This window comes from Trichechus manatus, unplaced genomic scaffold (genome assembly GCF_000243295.1).
Source record: "Trichechus manatus latirostris isolate Lorelei unplaced genomic scaffold, TriManLat1.0 scaffold00029, whole genome shotgun sequence".
Classification (NCBI taxonomy): domain Eukaryota; kingdom Metazoa; phylum Chordata; class Mammalia; order Sirenia; family Trichechidae; genus Trichechus; species Trichechus manatus.
Genome location: NW_004443965.1, coordinates 487806 through 506824, shown reverse-complemented (window position 1 = coordinate 506824; position 19019 = coordinate 487806). Strand labels below are relative to the sequence as shown.

The 19019-nt window shown below is 37.4% G+C and overlaps 1 protein-coding gene across 1 annotated transcript in view; it reads left to right on the top strand.

The window, feature by feature from the left end:
- ATG10 (autophagy related 10) overlaps window positions 1–18642 on the top strand; it is a 308654-nt gene extending 290012 nt beyond the window's left edge. The window contains exons 6-8 of the mRNA XM_004374453.2: window positions 16215–16312; window positions 16972–17087; window positions 17542–18642. Coding sequence (XP_004374510.1) covers window positions 16215–16312; window positions 16972–17083 — 210 coding nt within the window. The 3' untranslated portion in view covers window positions 17084–17087; window positions 17542–18642. The remainder of the gene's footprint in view (window positions 1–16214; window positions 16313–16971; window positions 17088–17541) is intronic.
- Window positions 18643–19019: the final 377 nt, after the last annotated feature.

Sequence of the window (19019 nt, the reverse complement as noted above, 5' to 3'; positions counted from 1 at the left end):
AGTGTGGCAGAGGGTAGGATAGCTCACATAATTAAAATATGCATCTTGTTACATCAGATGTTTTTCTCAATAATACCTTAGAATATTATTTGTATGGAAAAGTAATGCATAATGCATAGATTTTACATATACTGTGTAATTTGCACAAGTTTTTAAAGTAAATAGCATGTGTAGAGTTATTCCTAACCCTATTCTCAAACCCTCTTTTTTGCTTTTAGATACACTTTGAAGGAAATATTTGAGAAAACAGTGAGGTTTTTATTATCTGGGGACAACCATAAACATACAAGGAGGTGCTACTATCCCTGATTTTACACCAAGAAGAGAAAATGTTCCTGTCTCTCTTGAGTCACTACAGTAGCATTTGGGCCACAGGTGCTTTCCACTGGACTACTTCAATAGCCTCTTCCTGTTCTTCTGCTCTTCCTGCTTCCCCTGTTGCTCTTTAGCAATATCAACAGCAATGTTAAAATATAAATCAGAACATATCACTTCTCTGTTCAGAATCCTCAAAGTCTCCCCATCATACTCAGAATAAAATCCCAAGCCCTTCCCATATTTTATAATGCCCTACATGATCTTGACTCTTGGCTATCTCTCCACTGTTACTTTCCAATGCTATTCTTCTTCATTGTGCCTGACCACACTGGCCTTCTTGCTATTCTTCGAACATTCCAAGCACTCTCCTACACTAGGATCTTTGCACTTGTTGTTCCCAAGCTGGAAATGCTCTTTTCCCAAAGACTTACATGACCTTCTTCCTTACTAGGTCAGATCTCTATTCAAATGTTACATCTGCAAAGAAGCCTTCCCTGACCAACTTATCTAAAATCACTCCCTCCCACCATTGTTCTCTCTATTCTATATATTTTTAAATTGTTGCCTTTCCCCCATTTGACTGTTTCAACTTTGACTCTGTAAAGAACAGATAAAAAGAGAAAAAAAATCTCCCCAGAAAATTCCTAAACACAGGTCTACCCTCACGTAGGTAGGGAGTGGGAGTCCCATCACACATCTCCCCCCACCTCCTGTAAACTTCTCTGGGAGGGTGCACTTTTAATTCCAGGCCTCAAATAAGTTCACCAAAAAAAGTACAGAATTCATAACAAGACACAGTGAATGAGGATCAGCAGAAACAACAAGATGCAGTGTTAAACCAACAAATTCAAATATTGAAATTATTTGGTGTAAAAATATAAAATAAGTGTGTTGAATATATTTAAGGAATGGAAGAAAAATACTGAAAGTATGATATGGGAGTAAGAGTCTATCAAAAATGATCAGGCAGATTTAAGAAGTAATCAAATAGAACTTTTAGAAAGGAAGATATGTAGTTAAATTAGAAGGCCTAGACTACAATGCAAATAAATACAGTTAAAGGGAGAATTAATGTATTGGAAGATGGACTGAAGAAATAATAAATATTGTAGCAAAAAATGATGACGAGATGGAAAATATAACAGGTTAACAGATATAAGGGATAGAGGAGGACTAATACATGTCTAACAGGAGTTCCAGAAGGAGAGAATAGGGAGAGTAGAGGAGAGGCAATATTCAAAGGTTTGATGCTGGGAATTTTCCAGAATTGGTGAAAGGACACCGACATTTAGATTCACAAAGCTCAATGAATCCCAAGCAGAATAAATAAAAATAAATCCATACCTAGACACCTTGTGGAGTCCTGGTAGCACAGTGGTTAAGAGCCACGACTGCTAACCAAAATGTCGGCAGTTCAAATCCACAAGCCACTCCTTGGAAACCCTATGGGGCAGTTCTACTCTGTCCTATATGGTCGCTGTAAGTCAAGATCAACTTGATGGCAACAGGTTTTTAGTTTTACACACTGTAGTGAAACACCAGAGAGAAAGGGAAGATCTTAAAAGGAGTATCTATTAGACTGATAGTTCACAGAAAAAAATGGAAGCCAGAAGAAAATGGGACAAAATATTCAAAGTGCTGAAAGAATATAGTTGTTAACTACCGGCAGATATTCTCTAAAGGGTGCTTTGAAGGACATACTCAATAACAAAAAAAGTGATCCCAGAAGGGAGATCTGAGATATAGGAAAAACAGTGGTGAACAAAAGAATAGTAAAAATGGGCATGAATCTCAACAAGCATTGACTTATAAAACACAAATGATATTTAATTTATGTAGTTAAAAAATAAAATAAGATACAATTGAAATAATAAGTCTGTAAGAGGTGATCAGAGTTAAAGAGCCTAAGGTCCTTGAATTATTTGGGAGGAAGATAAAGATATTAAGTAACTATAGACTTTATTAAGTGAAATATTCATTAAAAATTTTTAGGATAATAACTAAAAGTTTAGAAATACAATGTATAATTTTCAAGGTAATAAAAAGAGAAAAGCAGTGAGAAAAACATTAAAAAAAAAAAAAAGCCTATACTTTATCAGTCAAAACGAATTCAAGAGAAGAGGGAAAAAGCAAAAGAAGAAACATTAAAAGCAGAATGAGTAGAATGTCCAAAATAAAGATGGAAGACATGAAATCAAATTCTATCAGTAATCACAATTCCTGTATGTGAACTAAACGCTCCAGTTAAGAGACAGGTTGTCAGAGTGGGTCTACAGGAAATATCTCAAATTTAAGGACACAGAAAGATTGAAGGTCAATTTTTTTAAAAATCTCATAAAGTAAACAGAAAGCTGTTGCAGCTATATTAATATCAGATAAAAATCCATTTTAGGCAGAAAGCATCATCAGAAATAGATATGATCACTTCAAACTGATGTAACATTTCAAATCTCTAGGAAGATCTACTTCTATACATTTTAATAGCACAGCTTCAGAAGACATAAAGCAAAAATTGACAGACTACAAGCAGAAATGGACAAAGCCACCATAATAGGTAAGATTTGAACTTCTCTTAGACGTTGATAGATCTAGCAGACAAGGATATAGAAGATGTGAACAGCACAACTGACAAGCTTAAGCTAATGGGCATGAGTAGAACACTGTAGGCAAAAGCTGAAGATTACATGTTCTTTATACACAATCTTTTTAATCACATATTGAACATTAAAAAATTAAACAAGAACAACAAAATATACCTAAATAAAATAATATACCTATACCTGTTGCTGTCAAGTCGGTTTCAGCTCATACTGACCCGATTTCAATTCATAATGACCCTATAGGACATAGTAGAACTGCCCGATAGTGTTTCCAAGTCTATAAATCTTTATGGAAGCAGACTGACATCTTTCTCCTGAGGAGCAGCTGGTAGGTTAGAACTGCCGACCTTTAGGTTAGCAGCTGAGCGCTTAACCACTGTGCCACCAGGGCTCCTTAATCAAGGGAAGGAAATAATGAAGTGCAGAGATTAGTAAAATAGGAAACAAAGATACTTAGAGAGGCTCAACAAAAGACACATATGGCAGGGACTGACACATACTAGGACTCAATAAATATCTGTTCCATAAACAAAATACGACGTATGTAGGTGTGTGTAAAGAAGTCTAAAAGGAAACTCACTAAGCTATGATTAAATCTGAGTCAGGTGGCTTTGGATTATCTGGCTTTTATTCTTTCTTCTTTTCTGTATTTTCCAAACTTTCTATATGTATTGCTCTTACGATTTTATGAAAACACATTACAGTGATGTGTCACTTAACATCCATGATACATTCTGTGAAATAGGAGGTTATGTGATTTGGAAGCTGTGCCAACATGCCTAAGTCACAAGCAGTAGCATTCACTGATTTTCCACCTTCATGTTGTTTAATAACTTTTGTTTCATTTCCAAGTCAATAGCTCTCCTTTGCCTCTTGATGCTGCTATCACTAGCATTGGTTTTGCTGTATTTGGGAGCCATGATGCACTTCATGGTAATATCTTTGAAAGAAAATTAAACAGAGAGATAACACTACAGCGCTCCAGAGACATGTGATACATGAGATCGGATGCTGCTGCCTATGAGTCAAAGCATACACTGTTATACAATAACTTTTAATTTGTAAGTAGGGAAATTTCATATTAAAATAGCGATAGAAAATACAGTATAGTACATACATAAGCCAGTAACATGTTGTTGTTGTTGTTAGGTGCCATCAAGTCGGTTCTGACTCATAGCAACCCTGTGTAGCACAGAACGAAACACTGCCCGGTCCTGTGCCATGCTCACAATCATTGTTATGCTTGAGCCCATTGTTGCAGCCATTGTTGTCAATCCATCTCGTTGAGGGTCTTCCTCTTTTTCGCTGACCCTGCACTTTAGCAAGCATGATGTCCTTCTCCAGTGACTGGTTCCTCCTGACAACATGTCCAAAGTATGCAAGATGTAGTCTTGACATCCTTGCTTCTAAGAAGCGTTCTTGTTGTACTTCTTCCAAGACAGATTTGTTCATTCTTTTGTCAGTCCATGGTATATTCAATATTCTTTGTCAACACCACAATTCAAAGGCATCAGTTCTTTGGTCTTCCTTACTCATTTTCCAGCTTTCCCATGCATATGATGCGATTGAAAATACCATGGTTTGGGTCAGGCTCACCTTAGTCTTCAGGATGACACCTTTGCTTTTCGACACTTTAAAGAGGTCTTTTGCAGAAGATTTGCCCAGTGCAGTGCGTCTTTTGATTTGTTGACGCTGCTTCATGGGTGTTGATTGTGGATCCAAGTGAAATGAAACCCTGGACAACTTCAATCTTTTCTTCATTTATCATGATGTTGCCACTTGTGAGGATTTTTGTTTTCTTTATGTTGAGGTGTAATCCATACTATAGGCTGTGGTCTTGATCTTCATCAGTAAGTGCTTTAAATCCTCTTCACTTTCAGAAAGAATGGTTGTGTCATCTGCGTAACGTGGGTTGTTAATGAGTCCAATCCTGATGCCCCCTTCTTCTTCATATATTCCAGTTTCTCGGATTATTTGCTCAGCATACACATTGAATAGATACGGTGAAAGGATGCAACCCTGACACACGTTTCCTGACTTTAAACCACGCAGTATCCCCTTGTGTTTTTCCAATGACTGCTTCTTCATCTATGTACAGATTCCTCACGAGCACAATTAAGTATTCTGGAATTCCCATTCTTTGCAGTGTTTCCCAAAATTTGTTATTATCCACACAGTCGAATGCCTTTGCATAGTTAATAAAACACAGGTAAACATCTTTCTGGTTTCTCTGCTTTCAGCCAGACCCATCTGACATCAGCAGTGATATCCCTGGTTCCACGCCCTCTTTTCTGAATCCGGCCTGAATTTCTGGCAGTTCCCTGTCGACATACTGCTGTAGCCACTTTTGAATGATCTTCAGCAAAATTTTACTTGCTTGTGACATTATGATACTGTTTGATAATTTCTGCATTCAATTGGATCACCTTTCTTGGGAATAGGAATAAATATGGATCTCTTCCAGTTGGTTGGCCAGGTAGCTGTCTTACAAATTTCTTGGCGTAGATGAGTGAGCACTTCCAGCACTGCATCTGTTTGTTGAAACATCTCAATTGATATTCCGTCAATTCCTGGAGCCTTGTTTTTCACCAATGCCTTCAGTCCAGCTTGGACTTCTTCCTTCAGTACCATTGGTTCCTGATCATATGCTACCTCTTGAAATGGTTTAATGTCAACCAATTCTTTATGGTATAATGACTCTGTGTATTCCTTCCATCTTCTTTTGATGCTTCCTGTGTCGTTTAATATTTTCCCCATAGAATTCTTCACTATTGCAACTCGAGGTCTGAATTTTTTCTTCAGTTCTTTCAGCTTGAGAAATGCTGAGCGTGTTCTTCCCTTTTGGTTTTCTATCTCCAGCTCTTTGCACATGTTATTATAATACTTTACTTTGTCTTCTCAAGCCACCCTTTGAAATCTTCTATTCAGCTCTTTTACTTCATCATTTCTCCCTTTTGCTTTAACTACTCAACATCCAAGAGCAAGTTTCAGAGTCTCTTCTGACATCCATTTTGGTCTATTCTTTCTTTCCTGTCTTTTTAATGACCCCTTGCTTTCTTAATGTATGATGTCCTTGATGTTATTCCATAACTCATCTGGTCTTCGGTCATTAGTAACATAGGCGTTTATTATGATGATAAAAAAAAAAAAAAACCTGTTGGTGTCGAGTTGATTCCAACTCATAGAGACCCTCATAGGACAGAGTAGAACTGCCCCGTAGGGTTTCCAAGGAGCAACTGGTGAATTTAAACTGCTGACCTTTTGATTAGCAGCCGCAGCACTTAACTACTGCACCACCAGGGCTCCCTGACTATCAAGACATATGTATTATAGGTATATATGTACTATACCATTATATGCCTGGCAGTGCAATCTCTTTGTATACAAGAGACATGAGATACATGTATTGCGTGTGGAAAGCTGTTGTGTGCACTACATCCGGTTATGTCTGCTTTGTCCTGTTCTCTGAGATTTCTGAAGTCTATTATAAACTTATGGGACCATGGATGTATATGCGATCAGACGTTGCCCTAATGAATGTTATGTGGCGCATGAGTGTATTTAAAATGAGGAAATAAGGTTTAGAAGAGGTAGAGTAGAGAAGATTTAAGCCAGGGGCTATACTCAACACCAACTCTGGTCAGTGGGGCAAGGAGGTACAGTGTAAAGAGTGTGAACTTTGAGATGTGGCTCTGCTTTGCCCCTTACTATGTGAAAGCTCTTAAGCATAATCTGTTTGAACTTGTTTCATGAAGTGGCAATAATAAAGCCTTCCTCAAAGAGTTATTGTGATAGGTTACCCTGTAAAGCACTTAGCACAGTGCCTGAGACTTAGTAGGTGCTCAAAAGTCATTTTCCTTTCCCTGCTTAAGAGGGTAGATGAGGGAGATACCTTTCTCCATTTCTAAGGAGTGTGCCCAGAGTGGAAGGCAAACTTGATCAATCTGGAATAAGAAACTAGATGAAAGCTTAGTATTGAAATTATATTTTTGCCTTCCTGGAGAGCCAAGAAAATTAAGAAATGAACCAAGTAACTCATCACATTTATTAGATGTAAGAATGAAGTTACAGTATTATCATTTCCTTGTGATAGTCATATCTAATAGATCTGAAACCAATTCACAGTATTCATGTCAGACTTACTTTATGAGACATTTAACCATTGCTAAATTAAATTTCATAAGGAAATGTGCCTATATAACTCCTCTGGAGTTACAGAGATAGAAATCTGACCCATCATTTCTATCTTCACAGAAAACCATTTAGCAGAACTTTGTTCCAGTAGAAGTGTTTATGGAGTTGTAAGCCTAACACAGTTCATTGGCTGCATGTATTTCTACACTGACATTTTTCTCAGCGCAGATTTGCATCAGTTCATTAGTACTGACAGCAGATGGTAGCACTTTCACATGAATTTACCTTCTGAATTGATCTAAGAAATGTCACTAAAAAGATCCTGACAGTTTTGATGTTCTTCCATTTCTGAAAATGGTATGTTAAACAAATAAGGTGTAGGACTGTAGATTTTTTGGAACTCCCACACATTTTTTCTAGTTCTTAAACCAACTAAAGGCTGCTTTCATCTCAGATTTTGGCTGTTTGTAGGGGAAAGTGGAAAGTACAGAAAATTTTTCCTGATAACATAAGCCTTAAAAAAAAGTAAAAACCTGTGTAGCAGAAAAATGGCTTTAGGAGAACACTATCCAGACTGATTGTCTACACTGATCAAATGCCTCAAATTATTTGTAAATTCTCTACCCTACTTTATCTCAATACAAACTGCTGAACTTGCAGGATCAGCTAATTGAATTTAACTGAAAATAAAGTATTGACTCACATCTCAAGGCTAACTGGATTCTGTCATTTCTGCAGCATTAAGATATCTATAAGATTAACCTTGACGTTGTCAAGCATGTCATTTTACTTGGATCCACAAACGACACCCACGGAAGCAGCAGTCAGGAAATCAAACAACATATTGCATTGGACAAGTCTGCTGCAAAAGACCTCTTTAAAGTGTTAAAAAGCAAAGATGTCACTTTGAGGACTAACGTGCGCTGGGGTAGTTCTACTCTGTTCTATAGGGTTGCTATGAGTCAGAATCGACTCAGTGGCAACGAGTTTGGTTTTTGGTTTTATACATTCAAAAGCAAGGATTTATTTTCAGTATTGTTTAAATTAATTTTCCATCTGTATTTGAAAATTGATTAAGGATTCGATTAGTTTGCCGTCACTAAGAGAAGCTGATACATGTGAATTATTGGGTGTTGAATCATGTACATTTTTAGCCATGTAATTAATTATGGATGCTTTTGACACATAGCTAGGAAAACTATGCTCATAATCAACAATGTACTTAAAGATTTATTTAACAACAAGGAGGAAGTTCAGGTACTAAATGCTCTCAAAAACAATACCTTTGCTAAAATTCTAAGAATAGGAACATGGTTAATACTGACTTAATTCTGCTAAAATAGAGCAGCTTTGCTCCAGTATAGCTCAACTTCCTCCCACCTTTTTTGTGCTATTATTATCATGTATTATATATATGTTATAAACCAACAATACAGTATGATAATTTTTACTTTATATAATCTTACATCTTCTAAAGAAATTAAAAGAAGAAAAAAGAAAGAAAATATTTAATCAGTCTTTTATAATTACTATTTCTGATGTTCTTCATTTTTTTCCTGTGAATTTGAATTACCCGAGGTGTTATTTAGTGAAGGACTTCCTTCTTCCTTTAGTATATCTTATAAGACAGGTCTTTAAGGAATTCTCTCAGTCTTTTTACCTGGGAATGTATTTATATCACTTTCATTTTTGAAAGATAGTTTTGCTAGATTATAGAATTGTTGGTTGACAGGTCCCCCCTACCCCAGCACTTTGTCATTCTACTGCTTTTTGGACTGATGAAAATTCAGCCATTCAATGTATTATTATTATTTCCCTTTATGTGAAGATCCCTAGGTGGTACAAATGATTTGCACTCAACTTTTAACTGAAAGGTTGGCAGTTTGAACTGCCCTAGTGGTGCCACGGAAGAAAAGGCCTGACAATTTGCTTCAAGAAGGCCACAGATTTGAAAACCCTATGGAGCAGTTCTACTCTGCACACATAGGGTTACCATCAGTTAGAACTGACTCAACAGCAACTAACAACCACAACAACAACCACGTTGTGTGATGAGTCCTTTCTCTTCCACTGCTTTCAAGATTTTCTCTCTTTGATTTGACTATGATGTATCTAGATGTGGATCTCTTTGTGTTTTACTTAAGGTTCGTTGAGCTTCTTGGATATTCAGATTGTTTTTCATCAAATTTTGGAAGTTTTCACCGAGTATTTTGTCTGCCTATTTCTCTCTGTCCTCTCAATCTCAGACTCCCATTGCACGTATGTTGGTACATTTGATGTTGTCCCACAGGTGTCTGATGTACTTTTCAAGTCAAGAATTTTCATTTGGCTCTTTTTTATAGTTTGTATTCTTTTATTGATAGTCTCTATTTGTAGAGCCATTTCATCATTTTTTTTCCCTTTAATTCTTTAGACATAGTTTTATTTAATTTTTTGAATTTATTTATAATAAACAACAATAAACAATGCATTGCCATTGAGTCGATTCTGACTCATAGTGACCCTATAGGGCAGAGTAGAATTGCCCCATAGGGTTTCCAAGGAGCAGCTGGTGGGTTTGAACTGCCAGCCTTTTGGTTAGCAGCCAAGCTCTTAAACACTGCGCCACCAGGGTCGCTATGAGTCAGAATTAACTTGACTACAACGGGTTTGGTTTAATATTTATAATAGTTACTTTAAATTCTTTGTTTACTAAATCCAAATCTAAATCTCAGAGTCAGTTTTTATTATTGACTTTTTTCCTGAGTATTCATCATACTTTTCTGTTTCTTTATGTGTCTCATAAATTTATTTGAAAATTGGACATTTTATATAATATTTTATATGTATAGCAATTCTAGATTCTGACTTTTTTCCCCAGAGGTTGTGTTTTTGTTGTTGTTGCTGTTGTTTTTTGTTTGTTTTGTTTTTGCTTTTTAGTAACTTGCCCAGGCTTCATCTGCAGAATCTGTCTCCCCTGTAAGTGTGGCCACAGGTATCTCTGCTAATTTTTTTTTATTCTTAGTTTACTTTTTAGCCTGGTTTGCTAGTGTTTGCCTAGCTACATCTTCATCGGTTGCTGCTCAGCCAATGATTAGACAAAAAACACAACAAAACAAACCCACTGCTGTTGAGTCGATTCCGACTCATAGCAATCCTATAGGACAGAGTAGAACTGCCCCATAGAGTTTCCAAGATGAGCTGGTGAATTCTAACTGCCGGCCTTTTGGTTAGCAGCCAGGCTCTTAAACCACTGCACCACCAGAGCTCCATGATTAGACAGAGGTTGTGTTAAAATACCTCAGCCTCTAAAGGCCTTACCCCTTTGCTGATGGATCTATGTATGAGTTGAGGAGCACATTCAAAATTCAGGTCTATTTCAAGTCTGCTTCAGCGTTTACTTTCCATCAGGCTCTCTCATGTCTCATCTGCACATGCACATAGTTTCCCAGTCAGCCAAGGATGCCTGGAGAGCCTTCTATTGCTATCTCATTTCTAGAATCTCTTGATTAAATTTCTGACTGGTCTACTGCTTGCCTCAACTGGGACCACAACCTCTGGCTAGCAAAGCTGCAGTTTTTTTTGTTAATTTAGTATCTATTTTGCTATTTTTATTGACAATGCTGCTAAGCAGGAGTTTACACCTTCTGTTGGACATCAAGTCAGCCCCTTTGGCAGCACAGTTATGGTTTTCACAGCCAGTCCCACCCTAGTGAAACTTTCCTGCTGATGGATCTGAGGGGAAGGAGATGGATATGGGAGCATTTCTAGGAGTGAAGACTGCAGACTTCCTCTGTTTCTTACTGGAGTTCTAGCAGTTTTCCATGAATTAAACACTTCTCAAATTTTTTGTCTTTGGTTGATTTCCAGAGTTTTGAAATGGTTGTTTTTAACAATTTTTTTTTCAGTTTTTTACTTGTTTTCTGATCTCTTTATTCTGCAATAGCTGGAAGTCTCACCAGCTATTGTTATTTATTTATAAAACTTTTCTTAAAAGATTATATAAATATGCCTTATTATAATTCCTATTTTAAGCTGATCAACATAGCATAGCTTAATTTTTTTTAAATCAAGAACATCTTAGCAAAACAATATAATTTTGATTTTTTAAAGACAGCCATTCATTTTAATATATTGTCTAATTACATAGATATAAGGCCTTCATATCTTAAAGGATAAATAATTTTAAGTTTTTTTTTTCAGATTGCCAAACCCACGTTAAAGAAATACCCAAACTATTCTAAGAGCTATTCTGACATGAAAGTCTCTATTATTTAAATAACTGTTTCACATGATCATTACCAAGAATTTCATTTTATTAGAACATAAACTTAAATGCTAATATGACTGTTTTTTATGTTGTTTGAGGAAAAATAAATATTAAAATGTTCTAGATTACTTACGTGTTTTTGAAGTGCGTGAGCTTTTATTTTAAATATATTTAAATTATTTTCCATTAACTTGCCCTGAATATCAATATATTGAGTGTTCTAGTTGCTGTATATATCTAGACCTTTACTAATTCAAGCTTTTCTTCCCTGTGATTATAATTAGTTGTCAAATGTTCCTAAACATTGATACACCAAACAGTGATGTTTTTACCATGTTACATAGCTCTATAGGAGCTTACCATTCTTAGATATTGAAATTGGGCTTTAATATAGAGCATTATAAGACCATATACTGAATGTCTAGGTGCTGTTATTCTTGTCTGCTTAGATACCAGTGAATTTGAATAATAAAAATAGCCAAGGAAATGCTTACTATGTGTCAGGCACTGTTCTAAGCCCTTTTCTAGGTTACAATAAATCTAGGAGGTAGATGCTATCATTAGTCCCAGATATCAGATGAGGAAACAGACACAAAATGTTTAAGTGGTTTGCCCGAAGGCAAACACAGCTACTAAATGGTGGAGCCTGAAGGTAACCCCAAAGAGTCTAACTGCAGAGCCCATGCTCCTGTCCACTCACTAAATGGAATGAGCAAAAGACCACTTACAACAAGTAAAGTCCAAGTCTTTACCAAGCAGCATCAAATGAGCAGAGCTGCAGTGCGATATGGGCCTAAGTCTGCTCTAAGAAAATGGTCCCCTGAGTTGTAAAAGTGTAAGCATCTCTTGGATGTATGTTATACTCTGATATGGTTATTTTTTATTTTTTTATTTTTTTTGAGGTCTTGTTAGGGTTAGGCCTGAGGCCTGTAAATAAGAGGCGAAGTTTTGCCTGTCTGGTGAAGCCATTCCTCCTGAGAGTCACCAAGTCCTCATAGAGAAAACTGAACTGAGAGGGGTTAAACATCTTGGGGGTACTCTTGGGTCATGGTTGTGAGTTCTTCCATCTACCATGTAGGCCAGGAAGGGAAGGCCCAGAGAAGATCTCTTTTTGCTAGTGTCCTACATAACTTGGATGGGCCAGTGAGACCCAGCACTGTTACAGTCTAGATCTTTAAGAGCCCCATTGCTCTTTGTGTTTATTTTCCTTTCAATATCCCCAAGCTTTCAGTTGAGTCTTGTTTGAATGGTGGAGTCCCTGAGTGGTGCAAATGGTTACAAACTCAACTACTAACCAAAAGGTTGGTGGTTTGAATCCATACGGCACCTGATGAAAGACCTGGTGATCTACTTGCAAAAGATCACAGCCATTGAAAACCCTATGGAACTCAGTTCTATTCTGAAATACATGGGGTTGCCACGAGTTGGAATCAACTCAATGGCAACTGGTTTTTTGGCAACTGGTTTTTGTTCTTATGGTCCATTCTGTCTCAGCTGTGGGAAGCCTGGGCCAGAGTATTTAAAGTGAGAGGAATTTTCACATGAGATCAGAGTAAAACTGGTGATGGTAATCTTCAAGGAACCCCAAAGGGAGGGTGAGTCTTGGAGAGAAATGGAGGCTGCGTGGCTCAGCTGATCCTCCCCATTATGAGTGTTTTTTTCTAATGCCAACCTTGAAAGTCTAGGTTTCATTTTAGTAAAGAAGGTAACATGTTTCCACATTGATAAGATTTGGTTACAGCTCTTTATTCCTTCCACTAGTGATTACACAAGTAATCCAAAACGAGTTTAGACTTGATTTAGTTTTTTTAATCCCAAACTTCCAAACAGCAATTATATGTAGTCCAAGATAATTCTAAAATGTGTTTGCATTTCCTGTGCACGTTTCCTGTGCTCACTTCCCCTTAGGGTCTTCTGCTTCCAACACTCCTTGTCTCCATACCTCTGCATATTTCATTCTTTCTTGTCATTCTGATCTCAGTTCAAATATCACCTCCTCAGTAAGGCCTTCCCTTGCACCAAATCTAAGTTATCACCACCCTCCCTCCAAAATCACATTACCCTGTTTATTTTCTTTAGAATGCTATCTTTATCTGAAATCATCTTAATTGTGTATTTATTTATTCTCTGTTCTTATTAGCTTTGTCCTGCACTGGAATCTAACTTCCATAGGAACAAGAACCTTGTTTGCCTCACAGATACAGTCGTCTCTAGAACTGTTCTTGGAAGACACAGAATAGATAATAAATATATGTTAAATTAATAAATATTAGTTTAAGGCAGATAAGGGAAGTCAGAATCATGTTGTACAGCGGGACTTGCTGTAGGCTTAACACATCTGGGCTGTGACCTCAGAGCCTAGTTAATCAGTGGATAACTCAACCCACATTGCATGCGCACACACACACACACACACACACACACACACACACACACACAAACCCCACAGTCTCCACACCCACTGTCACCAAAAGTGGAACTGTCTCTCCCATTTCTTGTGAGTGTGTGCACATGCATGCTGACATGAATGTTTTGGGGTGGAAGGTGGAGGCAGAAGGGATAACCACATGATTCTTCCCATGGAGAGCTCTGAGTTCACCTTTGTAATGAGTTGAAGAAAATTCGGGGCTGATAAAGGAAACCACAAGATAGTGTTATACTGTCTTGGGGCCAACACATTGACAGATGAGACATTGACAGCCACATGCAGGGGACAGTCCCCACAGCAGGAGGTCTTCAAGGCAAGCAGCAGGAAGAGGGCATAAAAAACGCTGGGCAAGAGGAGAAGCATTGGGGGAAAGCTTACCTGTCCCTAGGTGATGCCCCCTGCAGCAAGGTGGAGTGTCTCTGGGTCAAAGAATTCCAAAGGCAGCAACACCTTAGGGTCCTTATAACTACAGAATTCATCTCTGGGGCTAGCAAATGTTGGGTGCAGTTTCACAGGGTTTGTAAAGTAGACAGGCTGTATGTGGCTAAAAATCTGCTTATTTGGGTTATTTTTTTAAAACAGTTGGATGTGCACACATTTGACTTTGGTGCCAGTGGCCTCTTTTGGACTAATGGGCCTCAGCTTGCTATGAAAAAGTAAACAACTGGGGACCAAAACACAGAGGCCATTTTTGATTCATTTATATTCAAGTTTCTCCTTGGACTGGCTGACAAGATAGGCAGCCCCTAGTCCAAATTCAGCCCATAAATTTATTTTATTTGGCACATACCATGTTTAAAAAAAAAAAAAAAGCCAACTTAGTTATCTAAACCAAAACCAAACCTGTTGCCATCAAGTCAATTCCAACTCATAGCGACTCTATAGGACGGAGTAGAACTGTCCCATAGTAGAACCGTTTCCAAGGAGTGGCTGGTTGATTCTAACTGCCAACCTTCTCATTAGCAGCCTAAGCTCTTAACTGCTGTGCTACCAGGGTCCCATCTTATTTATCTAGTGCCGCTAAAACAGAAATACCACAAGTGGGTGGCTTTAACAAACAGAAATTTATTTTCTCACACTTTAGGAGGTTAGAAGTCTGAAATCAGGAGACTGGCTCTAAGGGAAGGCTTTCTATCTCTGTTGGCTCTGGAAGAAGGTCTTTGTCTCTTCAGCTTCTGTTCCTTGGCTCCTTGGTGATCTTCATGTGGCATGGCATCCATCTTCCCCCATCTTTACTTGCTTCCTCTGTCCATATCTGTTCTTTTATATCTCAGAAAGTGATTGGTTTAAGACACATCATACCCTGCACTAATACTGCCTCATTAACATAACAAAGAAAATCTGTTCCCAAATGGGATTATAACCACAGGTATAAGGGTTAGGATTTACAACACATCTAGATTTACAAATCTAGATTTCCAGGTTATTTTTTGACAAATAGGAAGATCAGGCACACTGAACCTGCCTTCCCACATGGCATAGTTGGCTGGAGCAGAGTTGTAAGTATGTCCTTGGATAGGTACACTCTCCAGTCTCCCACAATCCGCATCACCTGTTTTATTTAACTGGCAACCCCCTTTCCCCTTATGTCACCTACATAGTCTTTGTAGTATTTGAGTTGGCAGTCTACGGCATAATAGTTAATCTGCAGTGTAAATAATCTAGAAATATATCATCAATAATTGTTTTCATGTTGCTAGAGCTTGTGGTTAGATTACTTATCTATATAGAAACCTTGTAGGGCTCCCCATTGCTTGCTAAATAAGGTCCACATTCCTAACCTGACAGCAGTCTGGCCCCTACTTTATATTCAGTCATTCTCTTATAAAGGCAATGGAGTTAACATCATACGGGCTTTTAATTCGTAGGAACTCAGCCCTATAGGTGTGGGAGAGACAGAAAGAGAAACAGACAAAAAACTCAGAGACAGACAGGCAGACAGAAATAGAACAATTTGAATAGTGTAGGCCATTTCATCCTCCCATTCTACTCACTGAACTGCAGTTAGTCTTGAAGCAATGAACATGTAGACAAAAGTTATGTAAAACAAAAAATGTGCAAGTGATCATGGTCCCCTCACGTTAACAATGATGTGAATGAAATGCATTGTTCAGATGCTCAGGCTATTGGGCTTTGTGGACATCCTTGAGGGAAAAACAAAAGAATAATTGCAGGCCAAAGAAAATGTTGACTTACAAAGAGAGGAACAGATAAAATTTATCTGCAATTTGTATTGTGTAAACAAAACTGTGTGCTTACTGTACTTGATTATACTATTTACCAATGAATAGCGCCTTCTCACCAACTTCTTCTCATATTTAGATCATAAAGTATATTTAAAAATAGGATATCAACCTATATCTTAATTTAATAACTTGGAATTTAAAATAAACCTTTATTTTAAAGGAGTAAAACAGATTATTTATTTTAAATTTTTCAAAGTTAACTCACCCTGGCAATCCTAAATTAACTTTTATTCTTTCAGGAACATCCAGTACTTGGGCAACCCTTTTTTGTACTTCATCCCTGCAAGACGAATGAATTCATGACTCCTGTATTAAAGAATTCCCGAAAAATCAATAGGTGAGAAACACCATCAAGACACATTGGTTTATATTCTTATTTTAAAAGTGTAAATCTTTTTATGTGACTATAAAAGCCAAACTAAAAAGAAATATTTTTGTAATAATAATAATGGCTGACATTTATTGATTTCTACCATGTGCTAGGCATTGCTCTAAGTTTTTGGATATATTGACTCATCTGATTTTTCTAGCAACCCTATGAGCTTGGTACCATTATTTTACTTAGTTTACAGATGAAGAAGCTAAAGCACAGAGGGCTAAATGACTTGGCGAAGGTCACACAGCTAGCTAAGTGGTGGATCTGGGATGTGAACTCTGGCATTCTTGTTCCAGAGCCATGGTCTTAACCACTGCACTCTGCTACTTTAGTAAATGCTATAAATTTTAAGTGTAAAATTTGAATAATCAAAAGGGAGTCAGGAGCCCAAATACTTTGCCTCACTTTCCTTAGTGAGGGATTCTCATAGTCTCTCTGGACCTCAAATCCTCGCCAAGCAATGGGACTGGCATTCGGAAATGCTGTGGTTTCAAGTGGTAGGCACATATCTTTGAATAAAGCCTCATTTGTATTACTGTTGATGAGTGACTGATTTTCTACCATTCATCAAAACTACAATGGACACGTTGATAGCGCCTGTATTTTCACTTGTTTCCTAGGAACGTCAACTACATCACATCATGGCTGAGCATTGTAGGGCCAGTTGTTGGGCTGAATCTACCTCTGAGTTATGCTAACGCCACCTCTCAGGATGAAAGAAATGTTGATTGACAAGGTAAAAAGGAAAGCCTGGATTGAATGCTTTGCTGTTAAACAATGATCCTGGTGTCTTTGGTGCGCTTAGACATGTCGCTGCTGGCCCTACCATATATTAAGTTTGTTTTCATCTTTAAGAGGCTGAACTTTGATGTGTTTTTTAGTTTTTCAACTAGTGCCCTACCCAGTCACTTAGGAAGCATTTTACTTTGTTCTAAGTAATGCTTGCCCAACTACAGAAATGGTTTTATTTTAATATTGATGTTCTTGAAATAAGTCTTTATTACTCAGTTAACTATTTTTATTCTCTTGGCTTTTATTTTCTTCAGATTGTTATATTGAGCCCAGGGTGCTTAGAAATTGTAGCATGAAGTATGCCTAGAGTTTACCTGGCCAGCACTGGTTTTAATAGACCCAATACTGTACAATATCGTATCTTGTTAAGATTTTAACATGGATTTTTTCCCCCTTAGGAGCAAATGTCTGATAGCAGCTGAGATACTGAATGCTTCCAAGAAACACCTCAAAGACACAAATCACTATAAGTAGCAAAAATGAATCTCACTCAGTAATACCAGAAATACTGACATTATTAGAGCAAAACACTTCACATCCCTTCTTCTGATATGGGGATTGATTGAGAAATGGATTTGTATGTTCATTTTATTGTAATATAAAAGAAAAGTAAAATACAATATTTATATGTTCCTAAAAACTAATGTCTTAATCATGGACTGTCTTATTCTCCTGCAGTCAACCATAAGAACGATAGATGGTAGCATTATTTCTTTTTCACTCCAAAAGGGATAGGGTGTGTTTGTGTGTATATTTAGACATAGAGTAAATAAGAAAACATAATATTTTATTATAAGTGAGATAATGAGTTTTTACAAGCAAAATATGGCATATTAATTAGAAGTTTAAAAAATCTGTAGGAAATATTTAAAATCTTTCCCTATAATTTTGTCCCTTTAGTTGTCGAACCCACAACCACTCTGCTCTACTATTTTAGTGACTAGAGCAAGTCTTCCTGTTTCTGAGACTTATTTTCTTCATCTTTAACATGAGAATAGCAAGTACCTCGTAGGGTTGTTTTGAGACTCATCAAATCAAACCCGTTGCTGCTGAGTCGATTCCGACCCCGAGCCGATTCCAACTCATAGCGACCCTATAGAACAGAGTGGAACTGCCCTACGGGGTTTCCAGTGCTGTAATCTTTATGCAAGCAGACTGCTACATCTTTCTCCCATGGAGCAGCTGTTGGGTTCAGACCTTTAGTTTAGCAGCCAAGTGCTTAACCTCTGCACCACCGGGGCTTCTTGTGAGACTCATATGAGATCATTAATGCATGAGAAAATATCATGAAGTATTGTACAAATTTTCATTAAATGCTCAACTTTCTTATATTCAATATTCATTCAGTCAGTCTGTAAATAAGTTGCAAATGGTTTGGACTCAACTGCTAACCTAAAGTTTGGTGGTTTGAACCCACCCAGCAGCTCTGCAAAAGAAAAAGGCCTGGCAATCTGCATTCATTAAGATCACAGACAAGAAAATCCTATGGAGTAGTTCTACTCTGCACACGTGAGGTTGCCATGGGTTGGAATTGACTTGACACTAAATTAACAACAACAAGTTATTAAGATGAACCTAATCTGGAAGAATTTTCAGTTTTGGATTGCTTTGTTTTTCATTTTAATTTGCTAGGGGCTTGAACTTAAGAGAAAAATTTAATTGGCTCTTTAGAGAATCTAGATAAGTGTCTTTCAGTGAGGAATGTATGTTAGAATCACCTGAGAAGCTTTTACAACTACACATGCAGGGGGCTTAGGCTTGACCTTCTGAAACGGTTTTTGGGGTGATTCTGAAGCACGTGCTCCCTGGAAAACCGCAGGTCTGGATGTGACTTTATTGTTGCATTTATTTGTATCGTTTAGTTGGTTTTTTGTTT